At 31.6% G+C, this 16,982-nt stretch overlaps 1 protein-coding gene across 7 annotated transcripts in view; it reads right to left on the bottom strand.

The window, feature by feature from the left end:
* Nucleotides 1–16,982, bottom strand: part of LOC126814521 (transcription factor 12) — a 92,085-nt gene that overhangs the window by 36,619 nt on the left and 38,484 nt on the right. For all 7 annotated transcript variants that reach the window (XM_050539691.1, XM_050539693.1, XM_050539694.1 and 4 more), the window contains 5 exons: nucleotides 11,256–11,320; nucleotides 10,046–10,139; nucleotides 9,782–9,816; nucleotides 3,519–3,570; nucleotides 2,930–2,994 (listed from right to left, as the gene is read on the bottom strand). In XM_050539691.1, coding sequence (XP_050395648.1) covers nucleotides 2,930–2,994; nucleotides 3,519–3,570; nucleotides 9,782–9,816; nucleotides 10,046–10,139; nucleotides 11,256–11,320 — 311 coding nt within the window. The remainder of the gene's footprint in view (nucleotides 1–2,929; nucleotides 2,995–3,518; nucleotides 3,571–9,781; nucleotides 9,817–10,045; nucleotides 10,140–11,255; nucleotides 11,321–16,982) is intronic.

Here is a 16,982-nt window from a genome sequence, read left to right as displayed (position 1 = left end):
TTCATTTTGAGGCATTGATTTTAAAATAGTTATTATGTGTACTGATAGATCTAGGCTTTTTTTATTATGGTCTATATTTTAAATTTTAATTTGTTTGCACATCATGAATATGGTTTCTGTTACACATGTATGTTTGCCGTTCAAGGAATTGTAAACTATTTTAGTTCTGTTTGCAGATGGTACCAACAAAAATACTCTGTTTTTTTCAGTATGAAATACAGGTAATAGTGTAACACACCTGTATTGAACTGTATATTATAGTAAGTATGAATGAAAAGTGTAACAGAATGTGTAATTATTTAGTATATGTACGTATAGTAACAAATGACCAGCTGTGTATTAAGATACAGGTGTGAACAATTAGATTTATTATCTATCTACCTAATAACTCTACTACACCAACAGTCCCTTCTGTTCTTCGCATTCAACTACTAAACACACTACAAAATGCAATAACGCAAGTGTGTTGTTAACTATCTTTCTGGCTGTATGGTACTACCAAAACCAGGCACATCACAGTAAGTACTGTATGAACTACTATAACCATTACAAAACACAACACAATTTATATGGAATACAATCACTGGTTTATACACATATATACACATATGGATTATAACCATTACAGTTTACTATAGAATCCAAGCTCTTGACTGTCATGTCATAAGGTTGATGTGCGGAAATATCCCATCTTACTTGTTCAAAACTTATTTAAATGTTGGGATATTATACTCATATTTTTTGAATTTACATCAGAAGTAAATGCTGACTACTATATAAATCTGAACTTAAAACACTGTGTTTTAATTTTTCCATGTCTTCAGTAATGTCATACTAAATGCTTCATAACTTCAATTCACTTTCAATAAAGAAGCCAGAAATTGCAACTTTACATACAGGTAGACAGTATGATATTTATTCAGTTTAAAAGATCTTTAATTAGTTGTTTCAACAAAAACCCATTTAAAAAGTAGAATATTTAGTCATATACCTGTACTGGTGTAAGTTCAACAAAATCTCCAACTTTCATTTTATCCTGGTAACTAGCTTGACCTATCATTACACTGCCTTTAAATCACACTCACGTTCAATGATCTAGATACCGTATATTCACCAATATTCTTGTCTCAAGTCGTCAATAATATATTCAAATTGTAAAGTCGAGGAAATGTTCACTTTCTCAATATGAATTGAGTTGAGGCATGAATATTAAATATAATTGTATGTGGCATATATATAACATGGAGGTTGTTTATTGACAGACTGTAAGTATAGCTGTAGCTCGTTTATTAGTTGAAATAATCAATACAATATAATTATACCGTCAACTAGGCTCTCTTATACCAGTTATAATAAATCCACTTTGTTCAAAATTCAATAACCATAGAAATAAAAATACAGATAGGGGTTTTCCTGTAATAATTTCTCGGACATGAATATAAATATATGGCTTGTAGATAAGTCGTCAGCAACTAATTTTTGTCTATCAGTCAGATCTATTAAAGTACAAAGCATGAACTTAACACTATTCTCTTGGGTAAATTTAAATAATTACTGATAACATTATTCTCATAAAATATTAGTTTTCCTGCCAAAACAGATTAATTTAGAACAACTTTCCACAATTTACATGTAAATCTAATTTCTAGAGTGAAGCATTTGGGATGAATTAGAGAAACCAAATGAGAGAGTGAAAGGTTGAAATTTGAATTATGTACTGGAATAAATAACCATTGTAACTATTGGTAAATTTAAAGCAACCACTCTGTAATAAGACAATATTAGAGCCAAGAAACACCTATTACCTATTAAAACTTCCAAGATTAAATTGACTCAGGTTTATGTTCCTAAAGACATTCAACTATTTGAAAATATTTATTAAGTATTCTAAAAGAAAATAGATTGCTACCTTGCCTGTTGCCACAATCTCAAAATTAATACGTTACATACTAAATAGCAAAATATTTTCATTTACTTTTGCCAAATAAATATCTTAGTATAACTTCATCAGTTTCTTCTTTTCAAATTTGTGGAATAACTTTATTTGACATTGGTAATATAAACCATTTCTAGGTTATGAAACTTGGGTTTTATTTTTACGCCTTAATGTCGGATACATCAATAACTGTTTACTTTCATAGATATCTTATGCTTTCCTTACACACGCCTTTATTTTATATTTATAATAACATTTTCTCTTTTTCCAATAATGAATTCACAAAATTCTCTCTATTCGATTGACTTTATGGGTGATTAGTTATTCTAGGCGGCCATGACAATGGCGGTGGAAGCTGACAGCTGTTGTGCTACTATTACAGTGAACAATAGGCCTCAACAGGTGATACAAATCTAACTGGATCACTTTAACAATATTGATCGATACCATAGTCCAATATTCATCATAGATAAAATTATGTTATTTTATTACACCAAATACAGCTAGTTTTTATTTGTTAAAAAGAGTTGGATCTCTCTCCTCTTTTAATCAATATCTTAGTTGAATATTGTTAATGTATAGATTTCTACGTGTTATACTTGTTTATATATTATAACTTGTTAATCATTCTGAAACATACAATTTTTATTTACCATGTATTTAATATAACACGTTTTAATACATAAAATTTCAAATTCTGAACAATCCAATTTCAAATTTATTATGTATCTAAGGTGTGGGTAATTCCTAGCAATTAGTCCTAATTATCACATGTACAAGCTTACTCAAAATTATATTTAATAATATATATTTTCTCAAATAGTAACAGCACAGAATTTGAGGCTGGTTTTTTTTTCTGTTGTGTTACAATTTGTCTTCATTTCTAAAGTAGCTACTAGATAGTGAAGACTAAATATTGAGAAAATATTAAAAACTGATGATGCCAGATTTAATATTCAAGAAATAAGAAAATAGTTTTCTGCCTAGACTTACCGGTCCCACTTTCCGTCGCCCCCCACCAGCTTCTGGGGGAGTATACTTCCCACCACCTCGACTTCCTAAAATTTGAATAATTAATAATTATCAGCAAAAATAATACACTTACAAAGTAAAATTTCTTTAAAAAAAAAAAAAGATTCATAATTACTTTAAATGTCAACAGCATCTATCACATTAATACATTATCAGAGAAATCTAAAGTGTTCGTTTATGATTTATAACACTAGTCAAATTCTGACTTGTAATGTAGAATTAATTTGGCTCCTGCATTAAAAACTGTAAAGTACATTGACAGCAGAAGATGAATTATGGTAAAACACAGATCGCATTTCACATTAAATCTCATTAGTTTTAGCTTCAAATCAAATATCATTACTGCTTTTATTTTTTTCATTTCTACAATATCCTTTTTTTCCCTTTAAAAACCCAGTCAATAAAAATTTGTAAAATGCCAACGAAATATTACATTTTCTTCTAAGAGAGTAGTATGCTTCCTACAATAGATTTTAATATGTTGATGCAGATTTGTAAAGAAATGTTAAACTTATGATTTTAATCAGTGTATCATATTATGTACTCTTACCTGTGGTCGGCAAGGATTCTGGTGACATAGGTACATTACTATTTATCATACCCTGAAAACATAATTACCATTTTATTACTTAAAAAACATTATTTAATGTCAATTATCTATATATCATAAAACAAAGGGTTGTTGTTTGATGAAAACTTTTGCCTTGCATAAATATCAAAACCATATGTTCTACAAAAGGATAATATTATATTTCTTATGACAAAAACAAATAGAAATTTTGTGGATGTGTGATATATTTTTCGATCATGTTTTTATTATGTAATATCTCGTCATTAGTTTATAAATTATCTGTTCCCTCAAAAAAATTCAAATCGACATTTTTATTTGCTTCTTGCAATAATCCTTTCTTCTTCCATCCCTCCCAACAGCTTATTTCATATGGTTACCATATGTAAAATGCAATGTGTATTTAACATTTCCAAAACATAGTCCAACACATGTCAATAAGCTTAACTTGTGGAAAAGAATTCTCCCCTACTGACAAAAAATTGAAATTATATCCCCCATTCCGCTGAGCAAATATAATACACATGGTTTCTATCATGGCTTGGGCTTTTCATAATACAGGGAGGGACAATACATCATCATATGGTAGCCATATGCAATCTTTTTATATCAACTATTCCTCCACATCTTATTACATCAACTGGTACAAGTTTAACATCTACCTATCCTATATAAACATACAATGAGTAATAAACACCAATGTGCGGTTATTATTAACATTCTAATGCGGCAAGTTACACATTTTTGAAAAATATAGCATTTCAGATAAAAAAAATCATCTAATTTATATGAGTGATTCCAGAAACTGCCCTTCTTGTCCACACAATTACATTTCAATCTTAACAATGGCTGCTGTTAAACATCATTTCATAAAATTTCTATTTTTTGTTTGTACTGAATAAAACTGATGAAAATGAACAAATGTAGATAATTATTTTAGTTTATTTTTTAATGTCTAAAACTGGATATCAAATATTGAACCAGGCCTGTAAACTCAACATTTGGAGTTGAAACAAAATAGCAGCTGAACACAAGTGTGAGTTGTTTAACTTAATATATAGCAAACATGGTCTAAACTTTCTATGTTAAATAATTCCCACCGCCTCCCACAACACAGAAGATGTTAGAGCAAGAAAACGTGCAAGCAAAATGTCAGATCCGTTGTCAAGAAATAGTTTGGCAAGAACTCTTTGCTCAATAAAGAGTAGAAAGATGTAGTCTGGATCTCGTTATTGACAACTACAAACAGTTCTCCACCACTTTCAAAGAAATGCAATTCTCTACGGATTGATATAGTTACGTTACCTTTAAATTTTTCACACAAAAAGTATGACTGTTATTTCAAGGTGAAAAGGTCGGTTTCCTTCACCGCCATTGTTCCATTTTAATGAGTAACATTTGCGTACCAACTATTAAATCATGTTGAGTAAATATCAAAATAACTACATGGTTAGATCCAAATTTTTTTCACTATTTATTTGCAGTTTTTGTTTATAAAAATATTCAGTCATTTTAACCATACTGAAACTAATAATTTGCAATTTCAAATTTTGTTTATGGGTGGGACTATAATACAAACAAGGCAATGGATTATATTTTCAAGATAATTACAATGTTTTTTGTTTTTTTTAAAGCAATATCAGAATGGCTGTAATTCAAATTAGAATTTGATCATATCTAAAAAAAAGAATTGTTTTGAAACTTTATTTAGAAGTCAGCAAAAGGGCCAAAAGTCATTTGTCATTCTGTTCACTAAAACCATTAATTCTCAATCGTTTGATTGGGACATATCCTGGAACTTACATCGCAAGAGGATAATCATTTTTTATTTAAATTCTATTTTTCAGGTCAGATTTTTTCATTTCAGTTCAGAAAATGAGCCCCTGAATCTTGATTGAGGAGTTTGGGTTGTTTTGTTTTTTTAACACCTTACAGCAGTTTAAAATCATACCATATAATTTCAATAATTATTCTAAATCGTTCACAAATAATCAAAAGTCCCTATGAAGTCTCGATTTTAATCTTGAACTCTCAAATACCTGTGGCTTGTGAATGAAAGAAATTAGTATCATATAACTTTTTTTTTATTATTTACGAAATCCATCACAAAGTCCAAAATGGGAGAGCATTTTTATTAGAGTGATTTTTGACATTGGCATGGGAAGTCGAGCTTTGTTCAGTTCATCAGTGAAATAAAGAAAATAATGACTGAAAAACAGTTTGATACGTTGCATTCAAATAGGTTTGCATATAACAATGAAAAGAAAATAAATTCGTCAGCCAATTTGAGAGTCTGGTTAAATAAATAAGTGGTTGCCGTGCAAGGTACACGCACATTTTGCAAGAGATGGACAGAGAACAAACCAAATATAAAACATGGGTAGCCAGCGAGTAGACAGTTTCGATCCGATTTTCACGAAATTCAAAATCAACCGTCATTATGGTGTACCGTAACGTTGATATATTTAAACGGTTTTATTTTTACATCAGATAAAAATTGTGACCCTCCAGAGGGTCCACAAGTTAAAAACGTGATTTTTTGTACAATCAAAGGTCATAATCGATTAAGTTTCAGTCCGATATTACATACTTTTACACTATTTACAAAACTGTGATGTGACCTCTAGAGCGTCCACACGCTAAAAACGTGATTTTTCATACAATCATGGGCCATAATCCAGGAAGTTACGGTCCCATATGCGCAAATATTGAAAGGAACAGAGATCTTTAGGATATAATCACATATTTTTAAGTTTCATCAAAATAGGATAAAAACTGTGATCTCTAGAGGATCCACAACCTTGATATTACATTCGGTCCTTTTACTCTATTTGCATACTAGGAGCGGTCATTTTGTTTGGCAGTTTCCATCCTATTTTCACAATATACAATTTCAACCATCATTAGGGTGTAACAGTCATACATTTAAACGCTTCTTAAAATCAGATAAAAATTGTGACCTCTACAGGGACCACAATCCAAAAACGTGATTTTTCGTACAATCAGGGGATATAATCAGTGAAATTACATCGAAAGGAACCGAAATCTTTAGGATATAAACATACATTTTAAGTTTCATTAGATTATCCACAACCTTGGTACTACATACTTTTACACTATTTGCGCACAAGGAGCAGCCATTTTGTCGGGCAGTTTCAGTCCGATTTTCACGAAATTCGAACTCAACTGTCATTAAGGTGTAACAGTAATACATTTGAATGCTTTTTAAAATCGGATAAAAATTGTAACCTCTTGAGGGTCCACAAGCTAAAAACATCGGAATGGTTTTTAAAATCGAATAAAAATTGTGACCTCTAGAGGGTCCACAATCTAAAAGCGATAATACATGACAATATTGAACGGAACCAAGATCTTTGGGATATAAACCTATATTTCAAGTTATGTCAAAATCGCATAAAAATTGTGACATGTAGACGGACGGACGGACATCCAGGCAGGGGTGATGCCAATATACATCGACATGAAAATGTGGGTATATAAAAACCAATGAAAGTACATTCTTGAGGCCCCAAAATATTAATCTTGTGAAATAATAGAAATGCCAATGGTATCTGTTTTTTTTATTAACTTATTAATATACAATATCTGAATAACACAAAGCTGGAAGTGTTGTATTGTGAGTTGGATTCACATTAGAAGGCAAGTGATGAATTGGATGTCTGCAGAATTTTTTTTATTTCATTTTGAATTGTCTTTTTATAATAAAAACCGTGTTTCCCAATAACACAATTATATTGCCACATCTCTTCTATTCTGTGGTATATAACTACACATTAATATTATGATTTATAGCAAGCTAATATAACAGTAAACAATGGAAGAAGACACAGTCATCAAAATCCTGCACCTCTGAACATGTTTTTGAAGACACATGGATTGACAATCTTTGTGTTATTCACAAAGAATAACCAGTTTTTGAATGCAATAAATTGACATGTGTACAAAGTTTCGAAGATAGCCTGAAATATTGAGCTCCGATCGGAAACAAAATCGGGACAGAAGAAGTCCATTTTAATATCACTCCCTAACTTGGTTTGGCACAGGATAATAATTGTCCAGACGATTTAAAATTTGGATACTAGTATTATGATTTTGACTAAGGAATCAACTCTGCAACAAATGGATATTTCCAAGAATTTTAATTAACAGATTTATCCTTAATTTTTGAGAGGATATTTCTCTATAGTGTCATAAAATATTTAAATATCCTACTACTTTTTTAAAGAAGTTCATATTACTATTTATAGCAGAATTTTATTTTATTTTACATTTCAAATTTGGTAGTCTAAAATTGATGGCTTATAACCTTGGTTTTTTATCATAGAGTTAGGCCTATTATACAATATGATAGACAAACAGTCCTTACAATGATTTTCAACTTTGTGAATTAATCTGGCACTAATTATGTCTTTGATGTACTGTCATACATATATTTTCTAATGCTATCAAAATTTTTCTAATTTATGCGAGTTCCTGTGATAGGCATAATTGAAATTGTTTCATAAAATAAACTATGCCAATGCCATCACTCATAAGGACACTAATGAAGTTTTATTAAAATAGAGCCTTCGTCAGCAAGTGTATGACATACTAAATTATAAGGGTAAATCTTGACTCGTTTGTCAAAATGTGACGTCATCTTAGAAAGTGTTAACAGAACTGAAGGAGAGTAATTATGTCGAAAAAGTCTCAAATAGCTTATCTTTGCTTAACCTAATCATCTAACTCAATCGAGGCATTTGCCAAATGAACAACTACCCGAAGTCTGAACATCCACTTTAATTAGAAGTAGAGCTATTGTGCCACAATGAATCTCAAGAACAAAAAATACCATACAAAATTTAACGAATATTTTCAGTTATTATAAATTTTCATTATGAAGAGAAGCATCAGGATAACACTTCTTGTCTCCATGATAAATCTCATGATGAGAAAAGTGGTCAAATCAACAATCATTTATACCAAGATTAAATCACTACAATTCTACCGATATTATTAATATTAAGATTAAATTTCTAGTTGTAGAATAAATCTTTTTACATGTAATTAATCTTTGGTAATAGATAAATTAAAACCCTGAATTTGAAAACTATTTAACTTTAATCTCATAATAATAGCTCAAAACAAAATCAGGCATGAATAAAAATGCAGGAGCTTATGGGCTTTAATGTTTAAAGGGAAACAACTCTAGTAGACATACATGTTTTCCACTTCAACCAACTACTGACAGCCTAACAAGTAATTCATTTTATCAAGAGATTTAATCATTCCCTTGTCTAATATCAGTACCATACACCACGTTTAAATAATGAGGTAAAAAGTAAATTAATAGAAACATTGGAAAGCCATTATCCAAAAAAGTTGGAGGGATATTACATTCATCATTCCAAACCATTTACACCTGAACCGATTTTAACAATATATCTTTCTAAACAAACACAAGTAAATCACAATGTCAAAATGTAGACTACCGTAGACTAACTAATTTGTTTGAATTCGTCAAATAAGCCCCAACGGGGTTAGAATAGGAAACAAGAGTAACAGCATCTTCCTGTCGTCTGCTTTGTCATTCTGTCCAAGACGTATGCCAAAATACACCTTTGACAGTAATTACTCTCAAAGGAATCACTTCAAGAAAATTTCACTTCATCAAGTTTTTAACTAAGTTTTGAAACTCGCTGATTAGCCAAAGTGACAATTAGAAGATACTTCTGTGTCTGTTCTACACCTGCGTCTTCAAGCGGAAACCGTGAAGCAAGAAATGGCTCTATGATCAGAATGCTATATCTTTGTTTCATTATGTCTTATAGCCTGAGGACAGATTTGTAAATTCACCGTTAACTGTGACACCTGAGCCCATCTTAAATAAGTCAAAAATGACAGCATATAGCAGATTTGGTGAAATTCATCCTTTAGTTACAATACAATTTAATATCAAAATGGCCTCAAGCAAAACAAATGACATATGAATAGGCCTATACCGTTTTCAAAATCTATTCAAGCACTATAAATTTGAAATGCTACTTAGCAAATTAACAAAATTCACAGAGTATCTGTAAATGCTAGTTGTTTTAGTAATAAGGGTCATTCTAGTTTTTCTTAATGTTAGTGGAATAAATAAGATCAAGCTTCTGACATAAAAGTTATATTTGTATCAAATGCAGAAACCAATGGCAGTAATTATTTGCTTTTACATTACTTTTCTTCACATTCATACATCTTACCGGTGGTTTTCCATAAGTCATTTCAGTATTTTTATCTGTAAAAGTAAAAATAAATATTCATTTCCTTTTCATTTTATGACATTTAATATCTTTTTTTTTTTTCGATGATTCATTCTGATCAAGATTATTTTATTTCTGAAAAGTAGCGTAGATATGAGATATATAATATGTACAAATAAAGTTTACAAAATTTGCCAATTCATATACCATACTAGGGTAAAAGCATTCTAATCTACTTTTCTATTTACATGTATATATACTTACTCATTAAAGGTGGCATATTATCATTATTATTCATATTAAAAGGATGCATTTCATCTCCCCGACTCTGTCCATTATATGGTGCATTTTCATAAAGCTATAAAGACAAAGGATTTTTCAAATTAAACATATAGAGGTCTCTACTATATCATAGTTCACTATATAGGTTTCATGGAGTGTTCTCATCGGGGTTATATCATAGCGAATACAGTCTACTTATGATACATCTGTAGTTAACAGGCCCCAACTGACATAATGCATACCCAAAAATCAGTAACAATATTTATATTCTAATATAATATTTTTTATTCTTTTCATGGACTCTCAATTGGAGCTAAATCCAGATACTAATCAAAGAGAATAGGAAAAATAGCAATCTTGCTAAACATCTTCACAAATAAAAAAGATAGGTTGACAGGCAACGAAACATACGCCCACAGCAGCTAAATCATCTGGGCTGATTAAGAGTAAAAACTCATTAAGTAATTATCAGAAAATCATTAGAATTTGTTTGGTTTTTGTAAAGTTCTGGCCCATGCTAACGTTTAGTACATGTATATGAAACATTTAATATCATGGATTTAGCTGTTCAAGTTATCAAAATTCATTGAAAATCAATATATTTGTTCGTCTCAAGACCTTAAACTCTGTGTATCAATCTGAAGTCAATCGGATGATAGAGCCTCACAAGTTCTTTTAACGTGATCAAGGGCCATAACTCTTGCAGTAATTATCGAAAATAAATAGGCTTTTTCGTCTCATGACCTTAAACACTGTGTATAAATTTAAAGTCAATCGGATATTAACTTTGACCTCTAGAGCATCCACAAGATTTTTTGAAGTGATTAAGGGCCATAACTCTGGCAGTAATTTATTATCAGAAATCGCTGAAAATCAATAGACTTCTCCATCTCATGACCTTAAACACTGTGTATAAATTTAAAGTCACTTAAATATTAACTTTAGCCTCTAGAGCGACAGACGGGGGCGACAACAATATCCGACCACATTTCAATGTGGGCGTATAAAAATTGATGGAATGGTATAGAGAAACCAATTGTGTTGGGAAATCTTAATGAATAAAAATTTCCAACAGCCAGTTAATGAAACAGATACTGTATGTCAATCAAACTAAAATTAAAATAAAACTTACAGAACAAGTTATTTCAGGTTTTTTTTGGGTTTTTTTTAAAGTCTAGTAAATTGTTCTTACCCTAGATTCATAACCTGCAGGAGTGGGTTGACTATTGGGGTTCCAGGGTCCTCCATCATTCATTCCTGAAATTTGAATTAAAAAACATTGCCTAATTATCTTAAACTTTTCTAAAAGAAACTTTTCTATTTTATAGCTTTGTTCTTGGTTGATCATCCTTTCTGGTCATCAATAAAGTCATGCTCAAATCTATATAAATCAGAATTTTCATTATCAAAAAATTCACTTAAGAAAAACACATTGTGAATTTTACTTAAGATTGTTTGCTTCCCTATTTCCAATTCAATGCCTTGATTTATCATTCAAGTCTAACAGTTTATGTATTATAATAGTAATAATACTGGTAAAAAGATGAATGTATTCTGTAGACAACGTTGACAGCTACAAAATCTTGAGGGATATGTATGTCAATGTACCTATTGTATAATAAATATATTCACAGAACAAGAATTTGACGCTCTCATTAATATCTAACACCACGAAAACAATCACTCAAAGTATCCTGAATACATAAACTCTAAAACTGATTATATAGATGTCACAGACAGATTTCCACATTAATTATGATCCAATCGACTGCTTTCTCTCTAACACAATCAGTTAACTCAGTGAGACTTGACACTTCAAACTGGTAGTAGGTCTTCAGCTAATACTCAGTTCATGCATACTAACAACTAAAAGGTCTATTGTTACAATTAAAATATGAAATGCCTGCTGAGATGCAAATGAACTGGAGAGAAAGACCAGACATATGAACCTATTGACTCGTTGACAGTTTATGGGAAGCCTTCAAAAACAAAACACAAAAGATGTGAACTAATTCTGAACCGAATAAATTTTCTAATTTCTCAGTTTGTCAAAATCAAATAAATCAACCCAAAATACATTAACATTGTAAAAATTGAAGAATAAAGGAAGGCTATGAGAAATCTTTATTGCATCTAATTGGGATCAATATCAAGTTGAATATTTGGCATTTGAGATCCTCTCATAATACTTTGAGTGATGATTCAATTACGGTGTCAGCTATCCCTGGAAGCTACAATAGCCTACAACTTGATAGTGATAACTACCTAGCATCAGACAAATCGATACAAGTCTTTACTCACCAATCTCAAAACAATTAACCCTTAATCGACTACAAATCTCGCCATTATGTTTTACAACAACAAATTTCTTGCCGAATGTGAAAACTAATCACTAGGTTTTAAATAAGAAGCCCCCCAGGCGCTAGAAGATATCATGGTGGAGTAGTAGATTTCAATAATGTCTTGTCAACCCTAGTTAATGTAATAAATTTACCAACACACTGATCCAATAATCACTGTATTTAAAACATCTAGAAAAGTGATTTAAATAAAATAGGTTGGTATCATTTAACAAATTGAATCTAATACTGAATATTGGTTACATGGCAATTTCTATTAAGTATAAATAAGGATAAACAGACGTTTCATCCACTGGACATTTCAGCCTAGGATGTTTCATCCAGTGGATATTTCGGCCTAGATTAACTATCCTTAAATTCATAGGATAATCAAAAGGATATCATTCGGCTGCCATTGTGTTAAACAAGCCAACAGTGAGGCTGATGTCCCAAGCCAAAATCAATAGATGACACATTAATTAATCGCATATTTTTTTTTTTTTTTTCAAAAGTATCAAGCAATCAAACTGATTATCCTTCGACTATACACTAAGTTTCATCACTCTATATCAGATAGAATCAAAGTTCTCTTGTCCCAAGGCATCAACCAATGAAATTGATTAGCTCTAGCTCGTAATGTTAATCATTGAATTCAGTCAAGACATTCACCTAATGAACATCTACATCAAGTTTAAACATTCTACCTCAATTATAAGCAAAGTTGTTATGTTCCAAAGTCTTGACCAATCAAATTGCTTATCGCTCCTTAGCCTAATTAGAAAATTCTCACCATCGAACTTAGTCAAGGTAATGATATAATGAATCTATACTCGGAGTTTCATCACTGTCACTTATTTAACCAAAGTTATCGTGCCCCAAAGCATCAACCAATCAGATTGCTTATCTCTACTTACCGTAAGCACTAAGCAGACAATGTTTATCACCGAACTCCATCAAGGCATTCACCTAATGAACACCGACACCAAGTTTGAACATTCTACCTCAATTGAAAGGAGAGTTATTGTGTTCCAAAGTTTCAACCAATCAAATTGCTTATCGCTCTGCTTACCCTGAGCAGAAAATGTTCATTATCGAACTTAGTCAAGATACTTAATTACAACTAAAGTTATCGTGTCCCAAAGCATCAACCAATCAAATTGCTTATCTCTGCTTACACTAAGCAGAAAGTTCTCATCTTCGAAATACATCAAGTCATTTACCTAATCAACATCTACACCAAGTGTGAAGATTCTAGCTCAATTAGAATGAGAGTTATTGTGTTCCAAAGTCTCGGTCAATCAAATTGCTTATCGCTCTGCTTACCCTGAGCAGAAAATGCTCATTATCGAACTATACACCAAATTTCATCACTCTCACTTATTTAGAACTAAAGTCATCGTGTCCCAAAGCATCAACCAATCCAATTGCTTATCTCTGCTTAACCTCAACAGAAAATGCTCATCTTCAGACTCTATCAAGGTATTGACCTAATAAACACCTACACCAAGTTTGAACGTTCTAGTTCAATTAGAATGAGAGTTATTGCGTTCCAAAGTCTCGACCAATCAAATTGCTTATCGCTCTGCTTACCCTGAGCAGAAAATGCTTATTATCTAACTTAGTCACGGTATTGCTGTAATGAAACTATACATCAAGTTTCATCACTCTCACTTAATTAGAACTAAAGTTATCGTGTCAAAAAGCATCAACTAATCAAATTGCTTATCTCTGATTACTCTAATCAGAAAATGCTCATCTTCGAACTCCATTAAGGCATTGACCTAATAAACACCTACACCAAGTTTGAACATTCTAGCTCAATTAGGAGAGTTATTGTGTCCCAAAAAGTGTGACGGACAGACAGGTGGACATAGAGAGAAGGACGGACAGACAGATCGACTGACAGGCAGACGAACCCATTTTAATAGTCCCCTGGTTTCTTCGAAAAGGCAGGTGACAATTATTGAAAAGGGATTGAACTTTTCAATGATTCAATATCCATTTAGGACATTAAAATGCCAGGTTATAGCTTTGCAGACTTTATTTATTAATTACAAGCTTTTCATATGGAGATATCTCAAGGATGCCAGGGTTGCTTCTTTTCCCAGTTATGGAACCTCAACAGTTTTCTGTCGCCATGACCAATATAATACAGCAGGCTTACACATTGTCATAACCATCAACATAGTTCAATTAAAAGACAAAATTTATGAAAATAGTGGCCACTATTTCTACATCAATATTAACTAGCATGACTAACCAACGAGTCTGCAATTTAAATATTTTTAGTACATTCTGTCATTGTAAGAAAAAATCTCCGATACCTAAACAGCAAGAAAGTTTAAATAAATATTTTAATGGTTGTAAGAAGACCAATCCTAGTTTCTAGTACCATTTAGTTATTAATCCAACATTTATACCAGATCCTATTTTCTTTCCATTAAGATATGCTGATAAAAATTGAGCCATCTGGTTAAATGGTTTTAAAATTGTGTGATAATTTGAAGTATATATGTAAGTACATCTAAGACTGAATGTTTTTAATGAATAATGGTTAAATAAATTTAGCAGAATTCACATGAACTATTTTATCTTCAAAATGAAACTAAAATGTTGCTTCTGGTTTGCTTTATCAAATTAATTACAAGCCCCTTCATAAAGATTATCACAATAAATGGCATCTACCTGAATAACATTACAGAAATCTGCCCATCAAGAAGTCTGTTTATTTCAAAAAGAATGAGATTTTATTTTACTGTTCATTTGCATCAGGTGTGTTAGATTTCATGCAAAATTTGAATCAGACCTCCCATCTATCGCCTAAATGTACATGTAGGAGTAAGCTTATATAGACATATTAAATTTTGGGGTTTTCCCTTTTCTGATGAATGAGTTCTATACCAACATATTCCAAAATGATTGAATGAATGAAATGGAGTTTAACCTCCTACTTTTCTGCACCAACTGTGCTACTGAAGACATCATTCCCAACTTATGCTGAAATGGTTTTGATTACGGAACGTGTAAGTTGCTGTCAAATATGCTACTTTCCTTTCATAAAAATGTATTTATCTTAGATTCCAAGCTTAAATAAATCCATTAGAAATTAATAGCACCAAAATTGACAGTTAAAACTTAAATGTCCCTTTCATAAGTTCAGCAGACCTATTGGAATACTTTTCTCCTAGTAGGCCAGTCCTCAGATTTTCTATAGATACAGAAGGTAACAAATTTCTAGTATTAATGTAATAAATTATCGTGTTTGCTTCATGAAACTAATAATGTCTGGCTAAATTCACCGTTGATCATTCAGCTGCATGTATGCCTATTACCATCTAAGGAAATAATATGACAATGATATTGCAACCATAGGCCTACTCCTTTCAGTTAAGATATTTAATAAGAAAGGTGTCCCCCTCTCTCTCTCTCATATCAATGAAATTTTTTGGCTCTATGTAGTAAAGTTCTCTATATTTGGCACAGCCACACTAGTTAGCACCAAAGCAATTTTTTTGTTTTAAATCTTTAAAAGACACAATCTGATTAATACACAGATCCTATTTTCGTTTTGTTTTTTATAATTCAAAATTTTGTTTTACTTGTTTTTACTACACTAGGATCAGGAAGAGTTGTTATATTACCGGCGTTTTGCTTGAAGTGAGGGATAAGCTAATGAAACAGTCTGCTAAGGCGACTTCTTGGCGAACCATGCATGGAACTGTGGGTAAACCACTAGAAACGCCAACGCTGATTGATTAATCAATATCTGACGTCATATGGTCAAAAGCCACTCATATGACAACTGATACAACATTCGAGTACAACTTGTCAGATCTTCACGTGGTGTAGGCCATCAAAAATATAAAAAACAAAACGAGATATAGATCTGTATTATAATCAGATTGTAAAAGACAAAAATTACCCAGAATACTAGGAATTATCTTACCACAATCAATTTGACAAAAACGATAAATAAAAGATTGATCATTTCTAATTCGACTTTCATTAAGTTTGTATCCTGATCTCAGATAATCGTGTAACTTCATGTAACCAGTTGATTATAAAAAATAAAATGGTGCATGCTCAACTGCACTTAATATACCTCTCGTCAGTTATCAGGCACACAATTCAATTAGTGTTTTATGGGTAGTTTAATCAACTGAAACACAGGCAAACCGATCAATGAAAGCGGAGAAACAAATTGACACTAATAAATGAAAATGGAAAGGTCTTGCTATTATTGCGGACGATAGGCCGTTACTGTGTAGTAAGATGTGAGGTGATGTTTCTGTGATGCGCCTAATTGTGCTATTGTAGTCCCGCGCGTAATTAGACGACTCCGCAGGGAGCCGTTATAGGATAAGTGGGAGACAGACTCCCAGCATTCTCATCTATAAATCTAATTTTGTAAAATCTACTCACTTTTACTGACGGCTCATCTACTACTATAAGATTAGCGCAATAACGAACACAACTATCCAATACTCATTGATAGCCTGTTACAGCCATCTTGTTCCATCAGCACCATTTTATAGCGCCATTAATCATAATTATTTCTCCAACATAATCAAACTTCAGAT

Source organism: Patella vulgata, chromosome 3 (assembly GCF_932274485.2).
Source record: "Patella vulgata chromosome 3, xgPatVulg1.2, whole genome shotgun sequence".
Classification (NCBI taxonomy): Eukaryota; Metazoa; Mollusca; class Gastropoda; family Patellidae; genus Patella; species Patella vulgata.
Note: the sequence above shows the minus strand (reverse complement) of the source record. Positions and strands in the feature narration are given on the sequence as shown.